Genomic DNA, 22,820 nt, shown 5'->3' on the forward strand with positions numbered 1-22,820 from the left:
GAAAATCGGATTTAATGGATCTCGCTCTATCTTTTCTCATTTGTGTTTGATGCGTTGAATAGAAGATTTGTGGATCGGGTAATTGTCAGAACTAAGACCAAGTGCTTCTACTACAGACTGAATTATATAAACAGAATCTCTGATGCTTAGTTGACATCTGTCTAAAGTTGCAACTAATTTAGATGTGATAAAATCTTTTCTTCCTCTTCTTGTTGACGTAGCTAATGAACTTACAGATTGAGATGTGGATGGCAGCGATTCTTCCAGGCTTTCTTCAGAGCTTGTGGATTGTTCTTCTATATCTTCAAGTGTATCAAAAGTCTGTAAAGTTGCAGATTCCAATGAGCTCGCGGAAGGCATTTGCTTTAGTCTCTTTTTATCTTCTGCGAGTTTTCTCAGCCTGTCCCTTTCTTCAACATCAGCCAACGTTTTGTCAACACCTGCTAGGCACCCTCTTTGCTCTCTTTGCTTTTGCAAAAATATTTTATCTTCTTCGATTTTTATTCTTTCAAGAGCATCAGCATGTGCGATATCAAATAAATTATCTAATTCAAGTTGAAGTTCTCTTCGCGGTGCCTATGTAAATCCTGAATCTTCTTGCTATTTTTTTGCAGTTCACGCCAGACCTGATAAAGATCAACTAACTTCTTAACACAATTAGGCATAGCTCTGGTAGCTATTCTAGTCTTTTCCCAGAATATATTGCATTCACGAATTACAAGATTTGCGCTTTCACTAACAGTCAACTTAACCTCATGTATGTCGAAAAACAGAACTGCAAAAACTAGACGATTAGATGGTAATTTTGCGCCTGTTATTTCGTGATTTAGTTCACCAACCAAGAAAATGCTTTTTTTCATTGCTCCTTTGTTCCACTGACATCTTCAAAATATAAAACAATCCGTGCTAGCTACCCGATAAGCGAAAATTAAGTAACAATAACAATGAGAGCGCGCCACTCTTGTGGCGCAACTTGTATGGACATGTTTGTGTGCGAGTCGGCATGGGTTGCACTGTTCCAAATATGGAAAAAAATTGTTTTCGGGTGTTTTAGCCCCAAATGAATAAAACAATAACCTATGCATTGAAAAATTAAAACTTTGAAAAATAAGGGACACCCTATTCCACAATAATGGGAACGCCAATTGCCACAACATGCAGTTTTGGAGTCTGGACAACCCTCACTGGGTGTGACAGGCGGCCCACCAAGTACGATGGGGAGTGGATGTTTGGTGTGGAATCTTGGGGGATTGCCTGATTGGACCTTATTTCTTTGACAGCCATTGGACGGGTCCACGCTAACTTCACTTTCTGCGTCAGGAACTCCTAATGCTGCTGGAGGATGCGCCCTTGCACGATCGTTTGACGATGTGGTTGCAACAGGATGGAGCTCCACCACATTCGACTTTGCCCATTCGTAACCATATGAACAAGGAACTGCCAGGGAAATGGATAGGACAAGGAGGCCCTGTTTCTTGGCCCGCCAAATCACCGGATTTAATGCAGTTAGACTTCTTCTTGTGGGGACATTTGAAGAATGTCGTTTAGACTCAAGCGCTGGAAAAATCTCGACCAGCTCCGGCAACTCATTACGGATGCCTGTCGAGCAATTACACCTGGAATGCTTCAGCGCGGAAGACAATCTATTGGACACCTGGCCCGAATGTGCCTAAACCAAAACGGTCATCACATCGAGCATTTGCTGCGATAAAACATTGTCAGGGCAGTTGTGTTCCTATTATTTCCGGTCTGTACGTGTCCGGCCTGCTAACTAATTGGCCCTTCTTAGGGCCACAAACACATTCATTCACACACAATTTGCATCAAAGCGGGTATTGAATTTAAACTGCGTGCGGTACGTATTAGACAAATATTTCAAAAATTTGTAATCTTCGCCCCAGACTTGAACCTCCCACCTGACATGCAAGCCCGCTCTGCCACACCTTTACCAACTACACTACGGTTCCGTACGACACACTGGACAGCTTATAGCAAGTATAAGGTATACTGTGATCACAATATCAATTTAGTGTTTCACCGGTGTGTCAGGTTCATATGATCTAGAAGGCGCACGCATGTCTTCCAGTGTTTAATACGGTATAACATTACGGCGTCCTATCATGGTGAGGCGGTAAATACCAAGAAATCTGGTTGTGTTGACTAAGCATACCAGCAGGGCAGATGTTTTCAGGACGGAATGAATATTGTGGATTGCATAAAACTACATTGGAAGGGGCGGCTGAATCATGCTGCATACATAAACCCAATGAACACACATTTTTTTACAGTCTTGTTAATGTAATCAGAGTAACTTTTTCTAAACACTTCCCTTTCTACATGCTTCAGATTAACACACTGCCAAAGCAGCTCAAACAGTACGGTCAAAGGTGATCACCCTCCTCAAAACCGTTAAGTTGGAGCAGAAGCCTGAAAACTATTGAGCACTTCTTACCTGCATTTATGAACTATTGGAAAGAATCCTCATTGCTAGGACAGCACTGTTTATCGAAGATTTATTCCCACCAGGAAAAGGTGGTTTTAGAAAAAGTCATATTTGTAATGAGTAAGTTTTAGCCCTTACCACTCACATCGAGGCAGGCTTTCAAAAGAAGTTAAAATCAACAGTTGTCTTTATTGACCTGACAAGTACATTTGCAAGCTGTCGACTTCATGACCATATCGATGAATTCAATCAAAAAAATTATTAAACAAATGAATTTAAAACACCACCTAATTGATACTTTATTTCTTGCCTTTGGGCAGAATTATAAAAACATTATCATATACAGGACATGTTTTGACCACTTAGTGGTCATCTTCAGCTGTCTTAAAAATAGCTTAGATGAAACAATTTGATTAGTAAGGTACATTAAAATCTTAAATTACTTTCCCATGGGAACTCATAACCATTGCTTAAAGCGCTTGAAATTTGGAAGAGGGAAGGGGGGAATAAGTGGGGGGGGGGGGGATTTTAGTGATGGGGTATGTAAAAAGGTACTTAAATTACAATTCGTGTCTACAATAAAAAACTTATTTTCTAATTTAACATACTTAAAAAGTCTAAAACGTCTGTAACTGGGCACTTTTTGTAAAAACACTAGGTGGCTTGATCTTGCTTATGTTAAAATCGATGTGTATAACAGTCTTCAAGTTTCTTATTGATTGTCTGTTGTGTTGATTATCTTCCTTTAAAGTTGCTTTTTATTTTAATACCAGGTTGTGTTGAATTGTTAATATACAGTGGTCCTATGGTGTCTTCTCTATTAAGTTGCGTCAAATAGCGGTCTTCAGATTTGGGCAGCTTGCCTCAAGATCTTTCTGGAATGGTGTTTATACTCCACTGCCTTGGGACTGTTTTTGTGTACACGACCTAGTGTTGTTTCATTTAAGCTATTTTAAAGACAGGTGAATATGACCACTATGTGGTCGGAACATGTCCTGTATATGATAATGTGTTTATAATTCTGCCCAAAGGCAAGAAATAAAGTATCAATTAGGTGGTGTTTTAAATGGGTTTTTTAAATAATTTGTTGACTGACAAGTGCATACGATGCTTTGTGAAAGAGAGTTCATATTATTCCTAGGTGATTCACAAAAGTTGTAAAAGAAAACTAAATAATGGTCTGCCTCAGGGATCTGCATTGGCCTATTTCTGCTTTCTAGTTTTAACAGGAGGTTGCATCAACACAACTTCTACATTCGTGATTTGCTGCCAACCACAGCTCCAAATTCATTTACGCACAATGGTAGCTCAACGCACTTCTAAAATTGACGTATCACATTTCCATCTCTCCAACCACCTCGCAAACTATGAGCCAACAGCCCCATTCGGTGGTGAAAAACTAAGGTACAACCTGTTTCCAAAACATCTATGTGTTACCTTGGAAAGGGCTCTGTGCTACAAGGGGTATCTCACCAAGCTCTCTCATAAAAGTGATACAAGGAATAACATCCTACACAAGCTTTGTGGCAGTTCCTGGAAAGCCTTGACTGACTGCTTATGATCAACAAGTATCAGTACTGTCTACTCTGCAGCGGAACACGGCACTCTGGTGTGGCTGGAGAATGCATATGTATATAAAGTAGATAAAAATCCAAATGATACCATATGTCGCATAACTGGTACCATAAAGTCAACCCCCCCCCCGTCGTTGGTTATCCGCACCCAGTCATATCTCCCTACACCACCTGGGGAGAAAGGAAGCTCTGTTGAGAGAAGCAAAGATGATCTGGGTGTCTCCCTCACTAACAATTCACCAGCAATTTTCTTACCCATTGCCACGACGACTTCAACCCAGGAAATCAGCAATTGCATTGGGCGGTAAACTCCTCATGGATCATTTCAATCAAAATCAGTGTTGGGAGGATCAGTGATCAAATGCAACATCTGGAACTAGTGCTCATGAATTAAACCCAAAAAAGGAAATGAAGGGTTTCATCCAACCAAGAAAATTATGGTGTTACCTCAACAGACTGAGAACCGGGCATGGTCACTGTAAATACACTAGTGTCCAAAAGTTAAGCATAAGTTACGAGTAAGCAGAGCAACAGGAAATAGACAACAAATCGCACGACATATGCACCTACCAACCTTATGTGTTCGCTCTGCATAGGAAAGGAGTGTTCCCTGCTTTGACTAGCGGCGTAACCGCAAGGTAAACACAGCCAGTGCCTGCGCCCCCTATTCCCTCAGTCATGTTTGCCCTGTTAGAGTGTGTGGAGTGTAGCCTCGTGGTGAATGTGACAACATAATAGCACAACGACGCCATTTGGACCCTGTTTTGCAGGGTAGAATACTCAGCCGCCTGGAAGCAGGTCAGACACAGACCGAAGTCGCTGTATCCTTGAATGTGCCACAAAGTGTCATTTCCAAGCTTTGGAGACGATTTCGAGACACAGGAGATGTCAGATGTAGGCCAGTACCAGGTCGACAAAAGGTAACCACCACCCCACAGCAGGACCGATATCTGGCCTTAACCGCCCGACGAAATCGGAGTACACCTGCAAAACAATTGTTGGCAGAGCTTGCAGCTGTCTCAGGGGTTGCCGTTTCCCGGCATACTGTGTACCGGAGGCTCAGAACAGCAGGGCTGTTTGCCCGACGTCCAGCGGTGTGCGTCCTGTTCACTCCAGCACTGTTGAGCCACCAACATCAAAACTGGACCATGAATGAATGGAGGCATGTGCTCTTCACAGATGAATCCTACTTCAGTATGCAGAACGATTCCCGTCGCACATTAATCTGGAGAGAACCGGGTAGCCGATACAACGACAGGAACATCATGGAATGGGACCAGAATGGTGGTGGTGGAGACATGATGTGGGGCGCCATCATGTTGAATGGCCGTATGGACCTGCACATCTTCACGGGTGGTCCAAGGAACATTGTTAATGCTCGGAGATACAGGGATGAGGTACTGAGACCACATGTTCGACTCTTCAGAGGTGCGGCTGGTCCAGACTTACTCTTAAACTCTCAGCGTGGGATGACTTTCACTACCTGGCTACCCTGTGCTGCGGGAGGAGTATAGCTCCAAGCGTACTATATGAGTGCAGGCTTTTAGTTAATCGGGCAGAAATGACACGTGGTTCAATGAATTTTACCATAATGTTCAGTTTGTTATTAGTGCATAAACACACAAACAGCACAATTTACTGGATTTACCTAAGGTCAGTGAAGTAGAAGAATCTTCTGATGCTTTCAAATCGAACAAGAGATATGGCTGAACCAAATATAGGAGTAGCTAGTACCCGTTCTTTTTTTTGAGAAATAAGATCTCAATACAGGTTTCTGACTATGCTAATTAACATACACAATGCTAAAACTACATACATTTCCTCCACAGAATCCGGTACACATTCTTTTACCCTCGATGAGAACGTAAATAACATACTGTGTGACCACATGTGATGTTGAGCATAAATATCTGCCCATTCTACTATCATTTTTTATGAAATCGACAGTAGAAAACGAGTGAAAATTTTTCACACAGGTTATAAGCAGTTCATTGCATTATTCTTAGACCCATAATCTGACGTATAAATTTTTCTTTGCCCTCTGTAATTATCCATGTGTTCTGACAAAAAAAACCACCTTCAATAGCATTATGGCCAATATTTACCAGTGTATCAAATATCACGTTGAGTGGTTGATGGACGATAATGCCCGAATGCACCGTGCTGATGTGGTGGGTGAATTTCTGGCTGAGGAAGACATTCATCGCATGGACTGGCCAGCGATGTCTGCGGATCTGAATCCTATAGAACATGCCTGGGATGCATTGGGTAGGCGAACTGCATCTCGTCAGCCTCCACCAAGAACCCTCCAAGACGTTTGCATTGCCCTTTCGGAGGAATGGGATCGACTACCACAAGGGCTCTTGGACCATCTGATAGAGAGCATGGCACGTCGCTGTGAAGCATGTGTGCAGTTAGGGCTAACCACATACCCTATTAACAGCATATTTTGTTGTGGAAGACATTGCCAAGTTTTGTTAGTTGTTGTCAAAGGTGTACCTTAGCTATCAGAACCTTTCTGACATTGTTTTTTGGACAAGTTGTGTGACATATGGTGTGAGAGTCAGCTTCCATTTGTTCAGCAATCCATCTGACATTTCTATCAGGCGGTACGTCCTCGTTTAGTGATTATGCTTAACTTTTGGACACTAGTGTACTTGTGTCATAAGTGGGGGCGGATAGATTCTACAATGTGTGAATGAAATGACGTGGAAAAGACCATGGACCATACAGCACTGCCTTCTACATTTCTACCTTGAAAGCCCCAGAGATCAGTATCATCTCACAGAAGGTGTTGTTGAGTGGCTGCAAAGCTTGGACTTGTGAATATGTTTAATACTTGTAATTACCAAACAAACAAACAAACAAACAAACAAACAAACAAACAAACAAACAAACAAACAAACAAACAAACAAACAAACAAACACACAAACAAACAAACAAATAAACAAACAAACAAACAAACAAACAAACAAACAAACAAACAAACAAACAAACAAACAAAAAAATAAATAAAATTTATTATAAAACCGGAAATGTCTGCACCCAAGAAGCTTGCTTGTAATTGCCTCTGAGCTAGGGAAACTGACTGAGGGAAAAAAAATCAAACATAAATAGAAATGCAGTATTTTGTAGAAAATATATGCTGAACCATAATAAACTTTGTGGTTAAATTCATAAGAGCAACATAAAACCAATATTACTAAAGCAATTTTTGTCACATGTGCAACTATCAGACACATGCTTGCCTATAGCCCAAGTATGCAAGTATGAAGGATGAGTTCTCCACCTAATCAATACTTTATTTTACATAGTGTCAATATTATTTACATAAAAGGACAGTACTGGTTTCGACCTGTAAATAGGACATCTTTAGCTGTTGAAGAACCTGCTTAATAGCGACTGTAAAGAATAAATACTACTAAAATTAAAATTAAACAAGAATGCCAATAAAATAAACATGAATGCCACTATTCTAAAAAATAATTAAGGTTAAGATATATATTCATATGGTACACTTTTGGGGGTTAGAGGGCTTTTTCTCTGGCCCCATGATTTCTACATATTTCAAAAATTATATTTGCTGAGAATAGTGGCATTCATGTTTATTTTAATGGCATTCTTGTTTAATTTTAATTTTAGTAGTATTTATTCTGTACAGTTGCTATTAAGCAGGTTCTTCAACAGCTGAAGATGACCTATTTACAGGTTGAAACTGGTACTGTCCTTTTATGTAAATCATATTGACACTATGTAAAATATAGTATTGATTAGGTGGAGAACTCATCCTTCATACTTGTGTGCTTGAACTATCAATACAGACTATGAAGCTAATAGATTATAGTACAGCCCAAGTATAATTGCCAGTATACTGGGTCACTCTATATACATCCTGTTAAGGATGTCTTCCCCATCTCTTTGGTCCTAAAACTCCTGGTATTCTTTCATGACGTTCTTGACATGGGCAATGAGATCATTCATAACTTTTTGTTTTCCTTAACCAAGTTGTTTCCTCAAATTCTTCCACATCATGTACATCTTGCTTGTGTGGAATACTGTATGTTTGTATGTATGTACAATGTTTCCATGTTTCACCTGTATTTTATATATTTTGGTATAAATACATCTATGATAGTTTATACTATGATGTTTTCTTCTCCTACAATTAGTGGCATAAGATATCTTTATCCCAATTACTCATCCGGTAAAAAGTTAATCTCTTAACCTCCTCCTCTCCATCTTGTTTCAGCCAGTTCCAGCACAAACTTCCTCTATGCCTAGTTATTACCAGTGAATCTCGTCTTCAATCTAAGGTTTTTTCCCTGTTTAAATATCAGCATTTTATCCACTATTGGCTGGCTAGGCCTATCATAATTTCACCCGAGTTCTATTAGCTGACGATTTTCAGGGTTTCCAAAGAGCCTTCTCAATAACCATAGTGGTCCTGAAGCAAAAGAAGTCTTCATAGCATTTTACTCATAGAAATAGTCCCTACATTCCCTCAACTCTTTATAATTCCTGATAGATCCATCACAAACATTGTAATTGAACTATTTACAGCTCTGTGACGTATAGAGCAAGGCGTTGCATCAGAAAAGGACAAATTATCTCGAAATATGGTCATGGGCACAGATATGTCGACAAATATTAAGTGTTCAATGTGTATATATGTGTATGAGCGAGAGAGAGAGAGAGAGAGAGAGAGAGAGAGAATTTTATTATATCTGTAAGGTGTGTGCAGCTATTCAAAAGTTCTCTGATAAACATGCAGAGTATCCTGGCTATGAGTACACAATACTCCATTGCAAATCCATTATTAACTGAGGAAACTGAAGGAATAGTGTTCATGCCTGGAGCACAAGAAAGCTAAGAAGACTATGTCAAGGCAATTTATCAAAAATATGCAGGCGTTTTTAACTCACCAGGAAAATCATGCAAGAAATAGAATAATTGATTTTTGAGCTTCTGTCGGAGTTCTGAGTCGCTGTAAGTACAGAAACTTATATGTCGATATGAATAATGCATTAAATTGCTTTGAAGATTTAGTCTGCACTGTTTCTGCTTCATTAAATAGAATTTTTGCAGTACAAATTCAAATGTGTTATTTTTACCATGTCTTCACCCTGTGAATCTAGCTTCTTTATTACTTTAGGTACAAACATCTATTAGTAGCAGCACATTATGAGGCTTACCTTGTGCAGAACTTCTAGCTCCTGTATAAGCATTTGACGTGGCCAAAGCAGCTTGGTTTAACTCTTCTCGCAACTCATCAGTTATGATAATGCCATTCGGTTTCACTGAAAATAATAATAAATTCAAAATTATATTAAAATTTAACTGCATAGATAACTGTATTACTTTACATTATGCACCAATTCCTTTTCTCATAATTTATTGCACAGCCAAACGTTACTGGCACTTTAGCCGGTGTTGCTATGCAGGTGGACTGGGAAAATACTTGCACTGTTCCTGAGTTGTGGGGATAGAGTGTGCAGTCAAGCAGCGCAGCAAGCATGGTTAGCAGTAAGAATGATGAATGAATATTTAGTTTACAAGTTGATTTCTTGCTCAGCGCATGTTATTAGCATTATTAACAGGGAACAGATTTATTTGTAAATACATATCTCTTTAGGAAGCTAAAATTAATGATATTTTCCATTATCTTTACAAATCATGACGTGTGGAGTTGAAAAAATGGAGTATTCATTTTCCATATTTTGGAGTTTAGCACGCATGTTCCATATTCTTCGTCATTAAAATCAATATAGTCCATATTTTTGGCTAAAAAGTATTAAATTATATTAGCAGTCTACTCAATAATGGAGAAATAAATTAAAAATCTCCTGTCCACGTCTGGGCTGATAAAATAAGCTGATAAACGGTGCGAAGAAAGAGAAAGGTTGAACCCGGAAGTGGTGGAGATCAGCCGGTCAGTACCATGACTATCTGAATCATACTTAGAGCACTGATAAGCTGCATTATATAACATCGACTGTGTCTGTGCCATAATTTCATAACTAGGGAAATCTCATTCACCAACGATGTGCTAGTGGTTTCCGGATTAGTTCGTAATTTGGGCATTCCCTTTTGATTGATTCATAACTACATCTAGTTCACTACCAGTCATTCACGGTTTGAATTAGCAGCCAGATGGATCATAGTGTTCTTGTACGTTTAGTGTGTGCAGTTGTACATTGATATTCATTGAAGACAATAATGTTGTTACAATATGCCTAAAGTAGCTCAGTCAATCCGTTTAAAATTGAAAAGTTACGTATCAGAATTTAGATGATGGTTTATCAACTGACAGTAAGATATTATTTTGTAATTTGTGTTATTGTACAGTGACATCTACTCAAAGGTTCCTTGTGCAACAGCACGTTTCAACCAGTAAGCACCAGGCTAACAAACAACGAGATTCCAAGCAGAGACAGTTGTTTCTGACACAACCAGCAACTTCCAGTATAACGTCCGAGTTCAACACTGATCTCTGCCGTGCTCTCATCTCTGCTGACATACGTCTCTTCAAACTGAATAATCAGTGCTTCAGGGAATTCCTCGAGAAATATACTAAACGATCCATCCCGGATGAGTCCACGTTCAGAAAAACGTACTGTTCAGCCATATACGATGAAACTGTTCGGAAGGTAAGGCAAGAGATTAAAGATGGTCCAATTTGGGTTTCCACTGATGAGACAACAGACAAAGAAGGCAGGCTAATTGGCAACGTTATCATTGGTTTGTTAAGCGAAGATTATTGTAAACGGATTCTCTTACACTGTGATGTTCTAGAAAAGTGCGATAACAAAACTGTAGCAAAACTGTTCAATGAGGCTAAGGATATCCTCTGGCCACAGGGCATTAAGTATAAGTTGAACTCGGACGTTATACTGGAAGTTGCTGGTTGTGTCAGAAACAACTTTTTATTAGCGATACCGCACCTTATATAATAAAAGCCGGAGAAGCATTATGTGTTGTATATTCTACGATGACTCATTTAACATGTGTAGCACATGCCTTTCATCGTGTGGCAGAAGTGGTAAGAGGCAGTTACCCCAAAGTAGATTTATTGATTTCCTCAGTGAAAAAAGTTTTTCACAAAGTCCACAGAAGAGTTCATCTTTTGAAAGAAATGTACCCAGAGATTCCATTGCCGCATAAGCCAATTCTAACTAGGTGGGGTAAGTGGCTGCAAGCGGTTGAGTATTACGTTGAATATATAGACTGTATTAAGAACGTTCTGCATGCTATGGACTCTGAAGATGCAGCCTCAAATGAAGCCGTGAAACAGTTGTCTGCGATACAAGTGTGAGAAATGACTTATGATACATTCAACATAATTTTTCATGCATCACAAAAACACTGAAAAGGCTCCAAAACTCGCATCTCTCACTTTCTGAAAGTTGTGAAATTGTGAATAAAACTGTGGAACAACTAAATCGTGGTAAGGTAAAGTTGCAGAAACATGAAGATGGCCACTGTACTTCCCAAGAACCATGGATATGAAGAAATGACAAAGATTGCTGCAATGCTGTGTGGAGATTTAAGTGTAAAATTAACACGGAATTTAACCCCAGCAGATATTGTGAAGTTGAATTATGCTCCCATTACCTCTTCCGATGTTGAACGCAGTTTCAGTCAATATAAATCGGTCCTTAGAGATAATAGGAGAAGATTCACTTTACAACACTTAAAAGAATATTTTGTAATCTACTGTTTTGGTAACAGAAAATAAGAGATTATATGTCCCTCAAATATATTAAAATGAGAAGTGCAACATTATGTTGCATGTAGATCTACTTTGTTTAGCTTTTTTGATCTTTGATATTAAATAGAAATTAATGTTATATGTGTAATTTTTAAGTCCATATATAATTCCATATTTCAATAAAAATAACTAAATATATATGTACATATTTCAATTATTATTCACCCATGGCACTATAACCCTTGAAGGGCCTTGGCCTACCAAGCAACTGCTGCTCAGCCCCAAAGCCTGCAGATTACGAGGTGATGTGTGGTCAGCACGACGAATCCTCTCGGCCGTTATTCTTGGCTTTCTAGACTGGGGCAGCTATCTCACCATCAGATAGCTCCTCAATTCTAATCAATCGAGCTTGATAGCTGCAGTCACTTAAGTGCGGCCAGTATCCAGTAATCGGGAGATAGTGGGTTTGAATCCCACTGTCGGCAGCCCTGAAGATGGTTTTCCGTGGTTTCCTGTTTTCACACCAGGCAAATGTTGGGGCTGTACATTAATTAAGGCCACAGCTGCTTCCTTCCCATTCCTAGGCCTATCCTATCCCATCATCGCAATAAGACCTATCTGTGTTGGTGCGACGTAAAACAATTAGCAAAAAAATTTCTAATCACGTAGGCTGAGTGGACCTCGAACCAGAATTCAGGTCCAGGTAAAAATCACTGACCTGGCCGGGAATCGAACCCAGGGTCTCCGGGTGAGAGGCAGGTACGCTACCCCTACACCACAAGGCCGGCTTCAATAATTATTAGTACATATAAATATGTTCCCTGGTTATTAGTGTTGCATTCCTAAACTTGTTGAATGTTACTGTATAGGCTTTTCGACTTATGCCATGTCAAGAAAATAAGGTGAAATTCTTTATGTTTCGCAGAGAACTGTGCTCTGCATTATCAGAAGAAAATCTTGACTGTCCACAAGAAAGGCTTCTTAAACAATACATTACATACAATATCATTATAGACTGTTATGCCTTTCAGCGTTCAGTCTGCAAGCCTCTGAGAATTTACTAAACGTCGCCACAATCCTCGATTTGCAACTAGTGTTGTGGCCTCATTTAGTTCTTCTATACCTCTTATCTTTAAATCGTTAGAAACCGAGTCTAACCATCATCGTCTTGGTCTCCCTCTACTTCTCTTACCCTACATAGCAGAGTCCATTATTCTCCTAGGTAACCTATCCTCCTCCATTCGCCTCACATGACCCCACCACCGAAGCCGGTTTATGCGTACAGCTTCATCTATCGAGTTCATTCCTAAATTAGCCTTTATCTCCTCATTCTGAGTACCCTCCTGCCACTGTTCCCACCTGTTTGTACCAGCAATCATTCTTGCTACTTTCATGTCTCTTACTTCTAACTTATGAATAACATATCCTGAGTCCACCCAGCTTTTTGAAATTTAGACGTTATATTAGAAGTGGAAATGGTACGTTCATTCGTCACCAGATGGCTCCCCGGATGTGGCACAGCACTAGCGTTCGAAGCGGAAGATGACCGAACCATCAGAATCAGTCTAAGAGGGTCACATAACATGTGTACGTAATATATGACATTGACAGGAGTATGACATTTACACAAGCCTGGAATGAAACATCTGGCAATGAGGAACGTATGAATTTGGAAAACACCGAGACGAAATATCAATAGTGAAGGGACAGGGAAGGGAACATAAACCCTTAATGGCTGGCAACCAGGTATTACTTAATTGATAGCCAGTGTCCCTGTTGAAACTTGTAGAATTTCTACGTATTTCCACAGCTTCCCATATAATCCTGGACCTGTAGTGTCTAGTGTGGGTAAGAGCTCGAACATCTTTAACAATGACATCATGACCCTACGATAGAGTATGCTCAGCTATTGCCGATTTGTCTGGACTGGTTGAGACTAATATTATGTTGATGTTCCTTGATACGGGTACCAACGGACTGGCATGTTTGACTGATGTATACCTTTCCGCAAGTAAAGGAAATTTTGTATACACCAGGATGTAAAAGTGGGGACAATTTGTCCTTGATTTTACTCAGAGTGTGAGCAATTTTAGTGGCAGTGCCAAACACGATTTTTATATTGTGTTTGCGGAGGAACTTGGCAATTCGATCTGTGGTGTTGTGGATGTAAGGCAAGTAGGCAGTTCCTTTCACTTCTTCCTTCTGTGAGCTTTGCTTAGTCGTTTCTCTGGGATGCAGGGCTCTATGAATCTGCAAATCGCTGAAACCATTACCCTTGAACGTGACTTTGAGCGTGTCCATCTCCACCTGGATATTTGATGGCTTACAAATTCATCTCGCCCTCTCGGCGAGTGTCATGAGAATGCCTTGTTTTTGTGCTGGATGGTGGTGAGAATCTGCATGAAGATAGCGATTTGTGTGGGTAGGCTTACAATAGATGGTATGTCCTAAGGAGCCGCCCAGTTTCTTTCTTATTAGAACATCCAAGAAAGGAAGGCACCTGTCCGACTCCATCTCCATAGTGAATTTAATTGAAGGATGTTGCTGATTTAGGTGGTATAGAAATAGATGAAATTTCTCAGGGCCTTCTGTCCACACCACAAATGCATCATCAACATACCTCCACCATATCATAGCTTTGATAGGTTTGAAGCAATAGCCTCCTCCTCAAAATGCTCCATAAAGAAATGAGCTACTATGGGTGAAAGTGGACTTCCCATAGCCACTCCATCCATCTGTTCATAAAAATTCCCATCCCACAAGAAATAGCTGGAAGTCATGTAATGGTAAAATAGCTTAGTAATGTCCTCAGGGAACAGGTGTTCATTGAGAGACATGATCGAGTCAATCGTCACTTTAGTGAACAAGGACTCCACATCGAAACTCACCAAAAGTGCATTAGGTTGAAGGATGAGGGTTGACAGCTTGTTGACAAAATATCGATAGTCCCTGAAGTATGATTCAGTACGTCTTATATGTGGCTGAAGCAATTGCTTAGGTATTTAGCCAGAACATACGTAGGAAAACCTATCGCACTAACAATAGGTCTGAGGGGAACATCTTTTTTTTATGGATCTTAGGCAGTCCATATAAACTAGGTGGCACTGCCTCCTCCGGGGACAGATGAGATGTTTAGCTTCCTCTTTTGGAATTGAAGATTGCCTTAAGAGCTTCATGGTGGCATTGGACACACGAGTGGTGGGGTCATGTGAGCTCAGTCTGTAAGCAGGCTCTGACAATATAGCCGAGATCTTATTCTTATACTCGTCAGTGTCCATAACCACTGTAGCATTACCCTTATCAGCTGAGAGAATGGTCAGTTCAGAATCATCTCTAAGTTCTTTCAGAGCCCTCCTTTCACCTCTTGTTAAATTGGGCGCGGGTACAACAGCGGACCTTATGAGTCTCACACCTTTCTGTCTTAACTCCTCAGCCTCATCCGTAGGTAGATTGTGGATGGCTGCCTCAACGGAAGAGTAATTAACTCCACAGTGGGAATTTTTGAGGGAGCGACAGCGAAATTAAGACACGTAGCTAGAACTGCTATTTGGTTCTCGTCCAAGGATTTCTTGGAAAGACTGACGACAGTTTTACTAGCATCTGGGTTCGTGCGAGAGACCGCCTGTTTCTGAGCTAGTCGGAGGAACTTCGATTTCTGTCTGAATGACACCTGGTTGAATTTTCCTTCAGCCTGTATAGCAGTAATGCAATTGAAAGTTAACCACAATTCCTGCGAGAGAGTGTTGCTTAACAGCAGGTATAAACGAAACAACTCTCGGGAGATTGAGTCCAGTTCCTTACGAGTGTAATGCACTCTCTCGATCACAAGAGCCTTGCAAGCGCGTTGATATATTCTCCTAGCCTTTGGTGTATTTTAACGTGTGCTTCAGCTTCACACAGTTGGGAATGATGTTATGGTCCCTGCATCTCAGTAGAAAGCACAAAGAAGAAAGAACGACTTCTTTCTCCTTAATTTTTTGAATTTTGAAGCCTTCTTTAAAGTATCCTCCCCATAGAGTTTTTTAATGTTGCCACTGATGCTTTCATGGCCCGTACTTATAGACATGATACTGTATAGGATTTTGGGCTTACGCCGTGTCAAGAAAATAAGGTGAAATTCTTTATGTTTCGCAGAGAATTGTGCTCTGCATCATCAGAAGAAGACTGTCCATGGAAAAGGCTTCTTAAACAATGACTTTTTTTGGTTTTTTGTTTAAGAAGCCTTTCTCGTGGACAGTCGAGATTTTCTTCTGATGACGCAGAGCACAGTTCTCTGCAAAACATAAAGAATTTCACCTTATTTTCTTGACACGGCATAAGCCCAAAAGCCTATACAGTATCATGTCTATAAGTATGGGCCGTGAAAGCATCAATGGCAACAAGTGTTAATTTGTGTTTAACAACTGTTTTGTGACAAATGTTGGAAATGTGTTCATGAAACAGGGTACTTTTAATTGAAGTGTTAAATTAATAACAATTGTTAGTTAATGTTTGTTAAGTAAAATTTAACACAGAGTTGAAGAAACCAGGCCTAGGTAGTGTAATTCAGTTTCAACACATTCTGGTAACATTACATGTTACGATGCAATACCTATCCTGTACATTCAAATTTTGCATTAAACTTGTGAATACCTTATCTAGAAAGAGATACAGTGTTAAGAATATATTCCATAAACAACATTACATCATCACCGTTTTGACGCCACTTGGAGTACAAAAACACGTTCCGATGACAACTTTTATTTATTGCACACATTTCCCTGACCAATTATTTGATAACACTTTTTTTTTTTGCTATCTGCTTTACGTCGCACCAACACAGATAGGTCTTACGGCGACGATAGGACAGGAAAAGTCTAGGAATGGGAAGGAAGCAGCTGTGGCCTTAATTAAGGTACAGCCCCAGCATTTGCTTGGCGTGAAAATGGGGAAACTACGGAAAACATACCTGCCAACTTTACAAAACCAAAAATCAGGAGATTTTGATATGAAAATCAGGAAAAATCAGGAGATACAATTGATCAAAACTGCTTATTCTACATGTCTTGCATAATACAGTACTACAATATATTTATAATACTTATTGTCTCAAAGCCCGATTGTAGCTATACGAGGCTACAAGGCTAAAAATTACACATCTCTATTCCCTCACAGAAAGTATGTGAGTGAGATAATCGGTCCCTAATAAGCCTGCTGAAAATAGTATGAACGCATGTGTGAATCAGTCATGCACTTAGATGCCATTAGGCTACTTAGCAAATGCATAGATTAATATATTGCACCAAGTGCCCGTGCGATTATGTAAAGCGCAATGCTATTTGGATCAAATAACTAGCTAATGAACCCGTGCTTTGCTACGGAAGTCTCAGAAAGACTGTCCTTATAGTTTTCCCAACTAAAGTCAACATAGGTCATTACAATGACGCCAGTATGAATGTTGCGATAAAAAGCAATGTTGTCATACAAAATATTCGATAAAATGAAAACAGTACATTTTCTCACTTTTAGCGAAATGTACTACGGTTTACAGAAAAACAATATATATACAAATCTCCACCTTATCAATACAAATTTATTTCACATTAAGCAGGTAAATATAGTCAAATAGTCAAGACTAGTTTCGACCCCTAGGGGGTCATCCTCAGTTGACATGCATTAAAAATTGTATTGTTCATAAAAACATCACATATAGTGGTAAAAGTTTAGACTAATTTAGACTGATCATTAATGTTGGTATGTCTAATGCATGACTAGTGTGCATCGTTCATGAAGACACATATCACCTTACTGCTACTACCATCCAATTTTTAGGTTATATAATATGGAACACACATATGTTTGTGTAACTCAACAGTGGCAAGTTCAACTATATACACAATTGGCTATTGATTAGTCACATGAAAGTACGGAACATTGGCTTGAACATTTCTGATTGAGGTATCAATGCAACACCTTACTTGCATACATCCTAGAAGCTAAATTCAGTTTGTAAGGCCCATTACTTCTGATTGAAACTTAGTATGAAGTTAAAATTTGAATAAAAATATTTGCTAATGTAGACATTAAAATGTTGTTAAAATGGGCATATAGTCAAAAACAGTGGTATGTATGCCACACATGTCTAGTTAAAAATACATTACATTGATGTTGTTTATGTGCGGTACAACATGTACACTGATTTGGAATAAATGAGGTTTGTATATATAGTGTTCCAACAAAATGGATCCATAAAAATATTATATGTAAAGACAATTGGTATTATAATGATCCGCTGCAGATCAGGTAATGCTGTTTATTTATCTGGAGATATTATTGGCAGCTACAGATGTTGGAGTTATTAGAAATGTTAATGGAGCATGTATTCTTCCGTAGTCGCGATGTTTATAGTTGGTGGCATTAGTCAAATATGTTGAAAGTTATGCGTCTTGGTGCACGTTGATTTGTCCTGGAAGCTTATATGTTGTAAAAAACAAGGTGGAGTGTCTGGAAATAGAAATAATAGTGTGATAATGTTGTGGATAGAAAGTGTAATAGTGAATCGTATGTCGTTTTACTTACGTAAAGTGTTGGAACCGTGCGTTCTTTGTAGCTGCCTGTTGGGATCTGATACGTGTAGCTCTGAGATTGTAGTTAGCGGCGGTAGAGGGGAGGTTTGGGGGGATGGGTGGAGTGTTAGTGATGGGAGTGGGGTTGGAGGGGAGAGGGTTTTGGGGCGGTTGATTTGAACATATCGATTTTTGTTTGCTTATTCTTTTGATATAGAAATCTTTTAATAAGGGAATTACTGCATGAAAAAGAATATTGTTTCTGTCTATACTTTCATTTAGGTTGGAGTTTGGATTCACGTATTTGTCTAAATTTATGTAAAATTCTTCTATTATACTGAGCAAGGGACTTTTTGGATTCATATTAAGGATTTGCATGTCGTTCTTAATGTCCGTGAAATTATGTTTTTGATCGTCAATATGCTGACCCATAGCTGAGAAATGTCTGTGTTTGACGGCGTTTACATGTTCATTATATCGTATTAAAAAACTTCTACCGGTAAGTCCTATATAGCTGGCTCGGCAGTCGTTGCATTTTAGGCGATAGACTCCTGAGTGATTGTATTTATTTATGTTATTAACTGATTTGGAATTGTATAGTATGTTGGTGTTATTGCGTGCCGTTTTATATGCTATTTTTAGGCCTTGTTTTTTGAAGATATTTGTTATGGGATGTATATGGTTATTGTTGTAAGTAAACAGTGCATATTCTTTTTTATTTTTAGTGATTCTGGTTAGCTTGGTTTTAGGTTGGTTTTTGACTTTATTGATGATCCGGTTTATCATTTCTCTTTTATATCCGTTTTGTTTTGCTATTTCATGGATTGTGTTTAGTTCTTTATTTAGATTTTCCTTTGAAAACATTTCTAATAACTCCAACATCTGTAGCTGCCAATAATATCTCCAGATAAATAAACAGCATTACCTGATCTGCAGCGGATCATTATAATACCAATTGTCTTTACATATAATATTTTTATGGATCCATTTTGTTGGAACACTATATATACAAACCTCATTTATTCCAAATCAGTGTACATGTTGTACCGCACATAAACAACATCAATGTAATGTATTTTTAACTAGACATGTGTGGCATACATACCACTGTTTTTGACTATATGCCCATTTTAACAACATTTTAATGTCTACATTAGCAAATATTTTTATTCAAATTTTAACTTCATACTAAGTTTCAATCAGAAGTAATGGGCCTTACAAACTGAATTTAGCTTCTAGGATGTATGCAAGTAAGGTGTTGCATTGATACCTCAATCAGAAATGTTCAAGCCAATGTTCCGTACTTTCATGTGACTAATCAATAGCCAATTGTGTATATAGTTGAACTTGCCACTGTTGAGTTACACAAACATATGTGTGTTCCATATTATATAACCTAAAAATTGGATGGTAGTAGCAGTAAGGTGATATGTGTCTTCATGAACGATGCACACTAGTCATGCATTAGACATACCAACATTAATGATCAGTCTAAATTAGTCTAAACTTTTACCACTATATGTGATGTTTTTATGAACAATACAATTTTTAATGCATGTCAACTGAGGATGACCCCCTAGGGGTCGAAACTAGTCTTGACTATTTGACTATATTTACCTGCTTAATGTGAAATAAATTTGTATTGATAAGGTGGAGATTTGTATATATATTGTTTTTCTGTAAAGTAATATCCATCAATACGGAAATGAAACTTATAAATAACATGTACTACGGTGTCGATCTAACAGTTCAAAAGTTTCAGAGCAAGAATGACCAGGCTGCAGACAGCCGTGAATACTCCTGTGTAATCATTCCGTTTAAGTGTGCACACTGCTCATTCCAATCACTGCCTCAGAGTAGGGATTGAATAGCTGGAATACTATGCTGATCCAGTGTGTTATGTACCAGTAGTATCAGAAAATTTATGAACCAGAGGAATGGCATGCTAAAGAAGAGAGAGATCTAACTCCCCACTCCCCAGCTACTTCCCGCCAATATTCAGGCAGGCTGTTATACTCAATACGCAGCAGTAATCCTATCTATCGGAGATAAATGGCAGCAGAATACACAAAGCACATCACAACAAACAATGCTCAATGTAATGTTATTGCTGATCAATTTTATGAGCTTTCTATATTGGAGGCCTTCACACTTAGTTTTCTTCCAAATCTGTGATTTAGAGCATCTAATGTCAAGTGAGTCCTCCTTTCTTTCATGACAACCTCTTGTGTTATTTAAGCAATTGTTCCTTCATGACTTTTTTCTCATTCTTATTCTTCACGATTTAATCACCATCACTACCAATATTATTGTAGTAATCAGGAGATAGTGGGTTCGAGCCCCACTGTCGGCAGCCCTGAAGATGGTTTTCAGTGATTTCCCATTTTCACACTAGGCAAATGCCAGGGCTGTACCTTAATTAAGGCCACAGCCGCTTCCTTCCAATTCCTAGGCCTTTCCTATCCGGTAGTCGCCGTAAGACATATGTGTCGGTGCGACGTAAAGCAAAAAAAAAATTATTGTAGTCAGTATGGTAAAACTTAATAACACATAAATAATCGGAAATTGCATTCTCTGTAACTTTTGTTATGTAGTACTTTTCAATATGACCAGTAAGATAGGTAATTAAAAATTAAATTTTTGGCACCTTCCCCTAAACTACCATTTTGAACAGAGTGAATAACATTATTTATAGCGTAGACTGTAGTTCCTTATTCCGCGACTTTACATAAAATTCTGTTCACCCATTTTCACGTATCCCGGCGCTGATATGGACTTAGCAAAAAAATCCGAATCTATGAATATCTCTATCATCATAGCCGGTACGGTAAAAATGTTTAAGACGTAAATGATAGGAAATTTTATAATATATAACTTTAGTTATGTAGTATTTATCGATAGGGCTAATAATAACATAAATATTTGAGAATTAAATTTTCGGCCTTCCCCTAAACTACCATTTCACTCAGCGTGAATAAAATTATTTATGGCCTAGATTGTAGCGACTTATTCCCCGACGTTATATACCGATTTTCATTAAATTCTCTTCAGCCGTTTTCCCGTGATGAGCGTGCGTACGCACGTACGTACAGACAGACAGACAGAAATTACGGAAAATTAAAACGTGCATATCCCCTTGTTACTATGGATGGTTGCGACCGGTACGCAAATATAATTCTTCTTAAATTCTGAGCAATGTACGGACAAAACTCTTGTTTTATTTATATTGAGATAAATAAAAAATAGTCTGACTTGTCTCCAAATAGCTCGTAAAATCTCTAGAAAAGTCACAAGTAGTTATCATTGAAATTCTGTCACAAAATTACTAAGAAACACTCAATATCTAGCGACGAGTCTCTAGAATCGACCAGACTGATGTGAACGAACACCAACATAGAACGCGCGAACGAGAGATTGACAATCGATACACGCATCGCGATATAAAGGTTTCAATAAACATCGTACATTCGCGAACATTTCTCGCATTCATAAACGTCGATGTTTCGTTTGAAAGCGGCCAATGAGTGAAGGACTACCGGCCACTGGCGCAAAAAAGCTGAAACGGCGGGATTTGAAAATAAATGTTTGAAGTTCACCAAAAAATAAGCTAAAATTGGGAGAAATAATAGAATAATCAGGAGGCGGGAAAAACTGTCGAAAATCGGGAGTCTCCGCCTAAATCGGGAGAGTTGGTAGGTATGGGAAAACCATTTTTAGGGCTGCCAACAGTGGGATTCGAACCCACTGTCTCCCGAATACTGGATACTGGCCACACTTAAGCGACTGCAGCTATCGAGTTTGGTAATTTGATAACACCGAGAGCTCTCTTTTCAAAGCAACCATTCAATAACAACAAAACATTAACTAGCGATCACTATCAAGTAGCTACTATGCTAATCAAAGAAGAGATGACTGCCTGCTGCTGTCACCAGATGTATGGGCAAACCTGTGTCTTTTATTATCCATTAAAAAAGTTTATGAAGTTCTCGAACAGTCAACTACAAGATGCCTGATCAATATGCCTGCACTGTTAGGAGAATGTCACCATCATCTGTAGTGTGTAATTTCAAGGACAGTCGAGGAGCTACACCAACTCCCAGTTTAACAAAATGAAAACATTGAATTAACAACAAGTAGACTGAACATGGATAGATTTAGAGAATATACAACACTACTGCTGTACTTCCTCTCAAAACAATAAAGATCACCATCTCCTGTATACAAGTACAGCATTCTATTAACTACATCATGTAAGGGTGACTAGATTTATATGCAAAAAATAAGACATTTCTGAAATTAGAAAATTAAGCACAACAGGATGCTGGTTACAAAAAAATTATGCTACATATACGACTGCACTGCTTTACTGACATAAATAAAACCTATATGTACATATAAAAAGACATATTTTAATAACCTGCTTAAAAACATACTTATCATTGTACTGTATCATATCATAGTTGAAGTTTTTCCAAAATTAAGCCATAATTTAAAACATCAAAAATTTGATTGATTAATTCCTAACACAAGTAAACAGTAGACAACAACC

The 22,820-nt window shown here is 38.7% G+C and overlaps 1 protein-coding gene across 5 annotated transcripts in view; it reads right to left on the reverse strand.

The window, feature by feature from the left end:
- The window catches only part of Itpr (Inositol 1,4,5,-trisphosphate receptor), a 1,013,977-nt gene that overhangs the window by 323,368 nt on the left and 667,789 nt on the right, over nt 1-22,820 (reverse strand). For all 5 annotated transcript variants that reach the window (XM_067141353.2, XM_067141352.2, XM_067141351.2 and 2 more), the window contains exon 34: nt 9,211-9,315. In XM_067141353.2, the coding sequence (XP_066997454.1) occupies nt 9,211-9,315 (105 nt within the window). The remainder of the gene's footprint in view (nt 1-9,210; nt 9,316-22,820) is intronic.

Source organism: Anabrus simplex, chromosome 2 (assembly GCF_040414725.1).
Source record: "Anabrus simplex isolate iqAnaSimp1 chromosome 2, ASM4041472v1, whole genome shotgun sequence".
Classification (NCBI taxonomy): domain Eukaryota; kingdom Metazoa; phylum Arthropoda; class Insecta; order Orthoptera; family Tettigoniidae; genus Anabrus; species Anabrus simplex.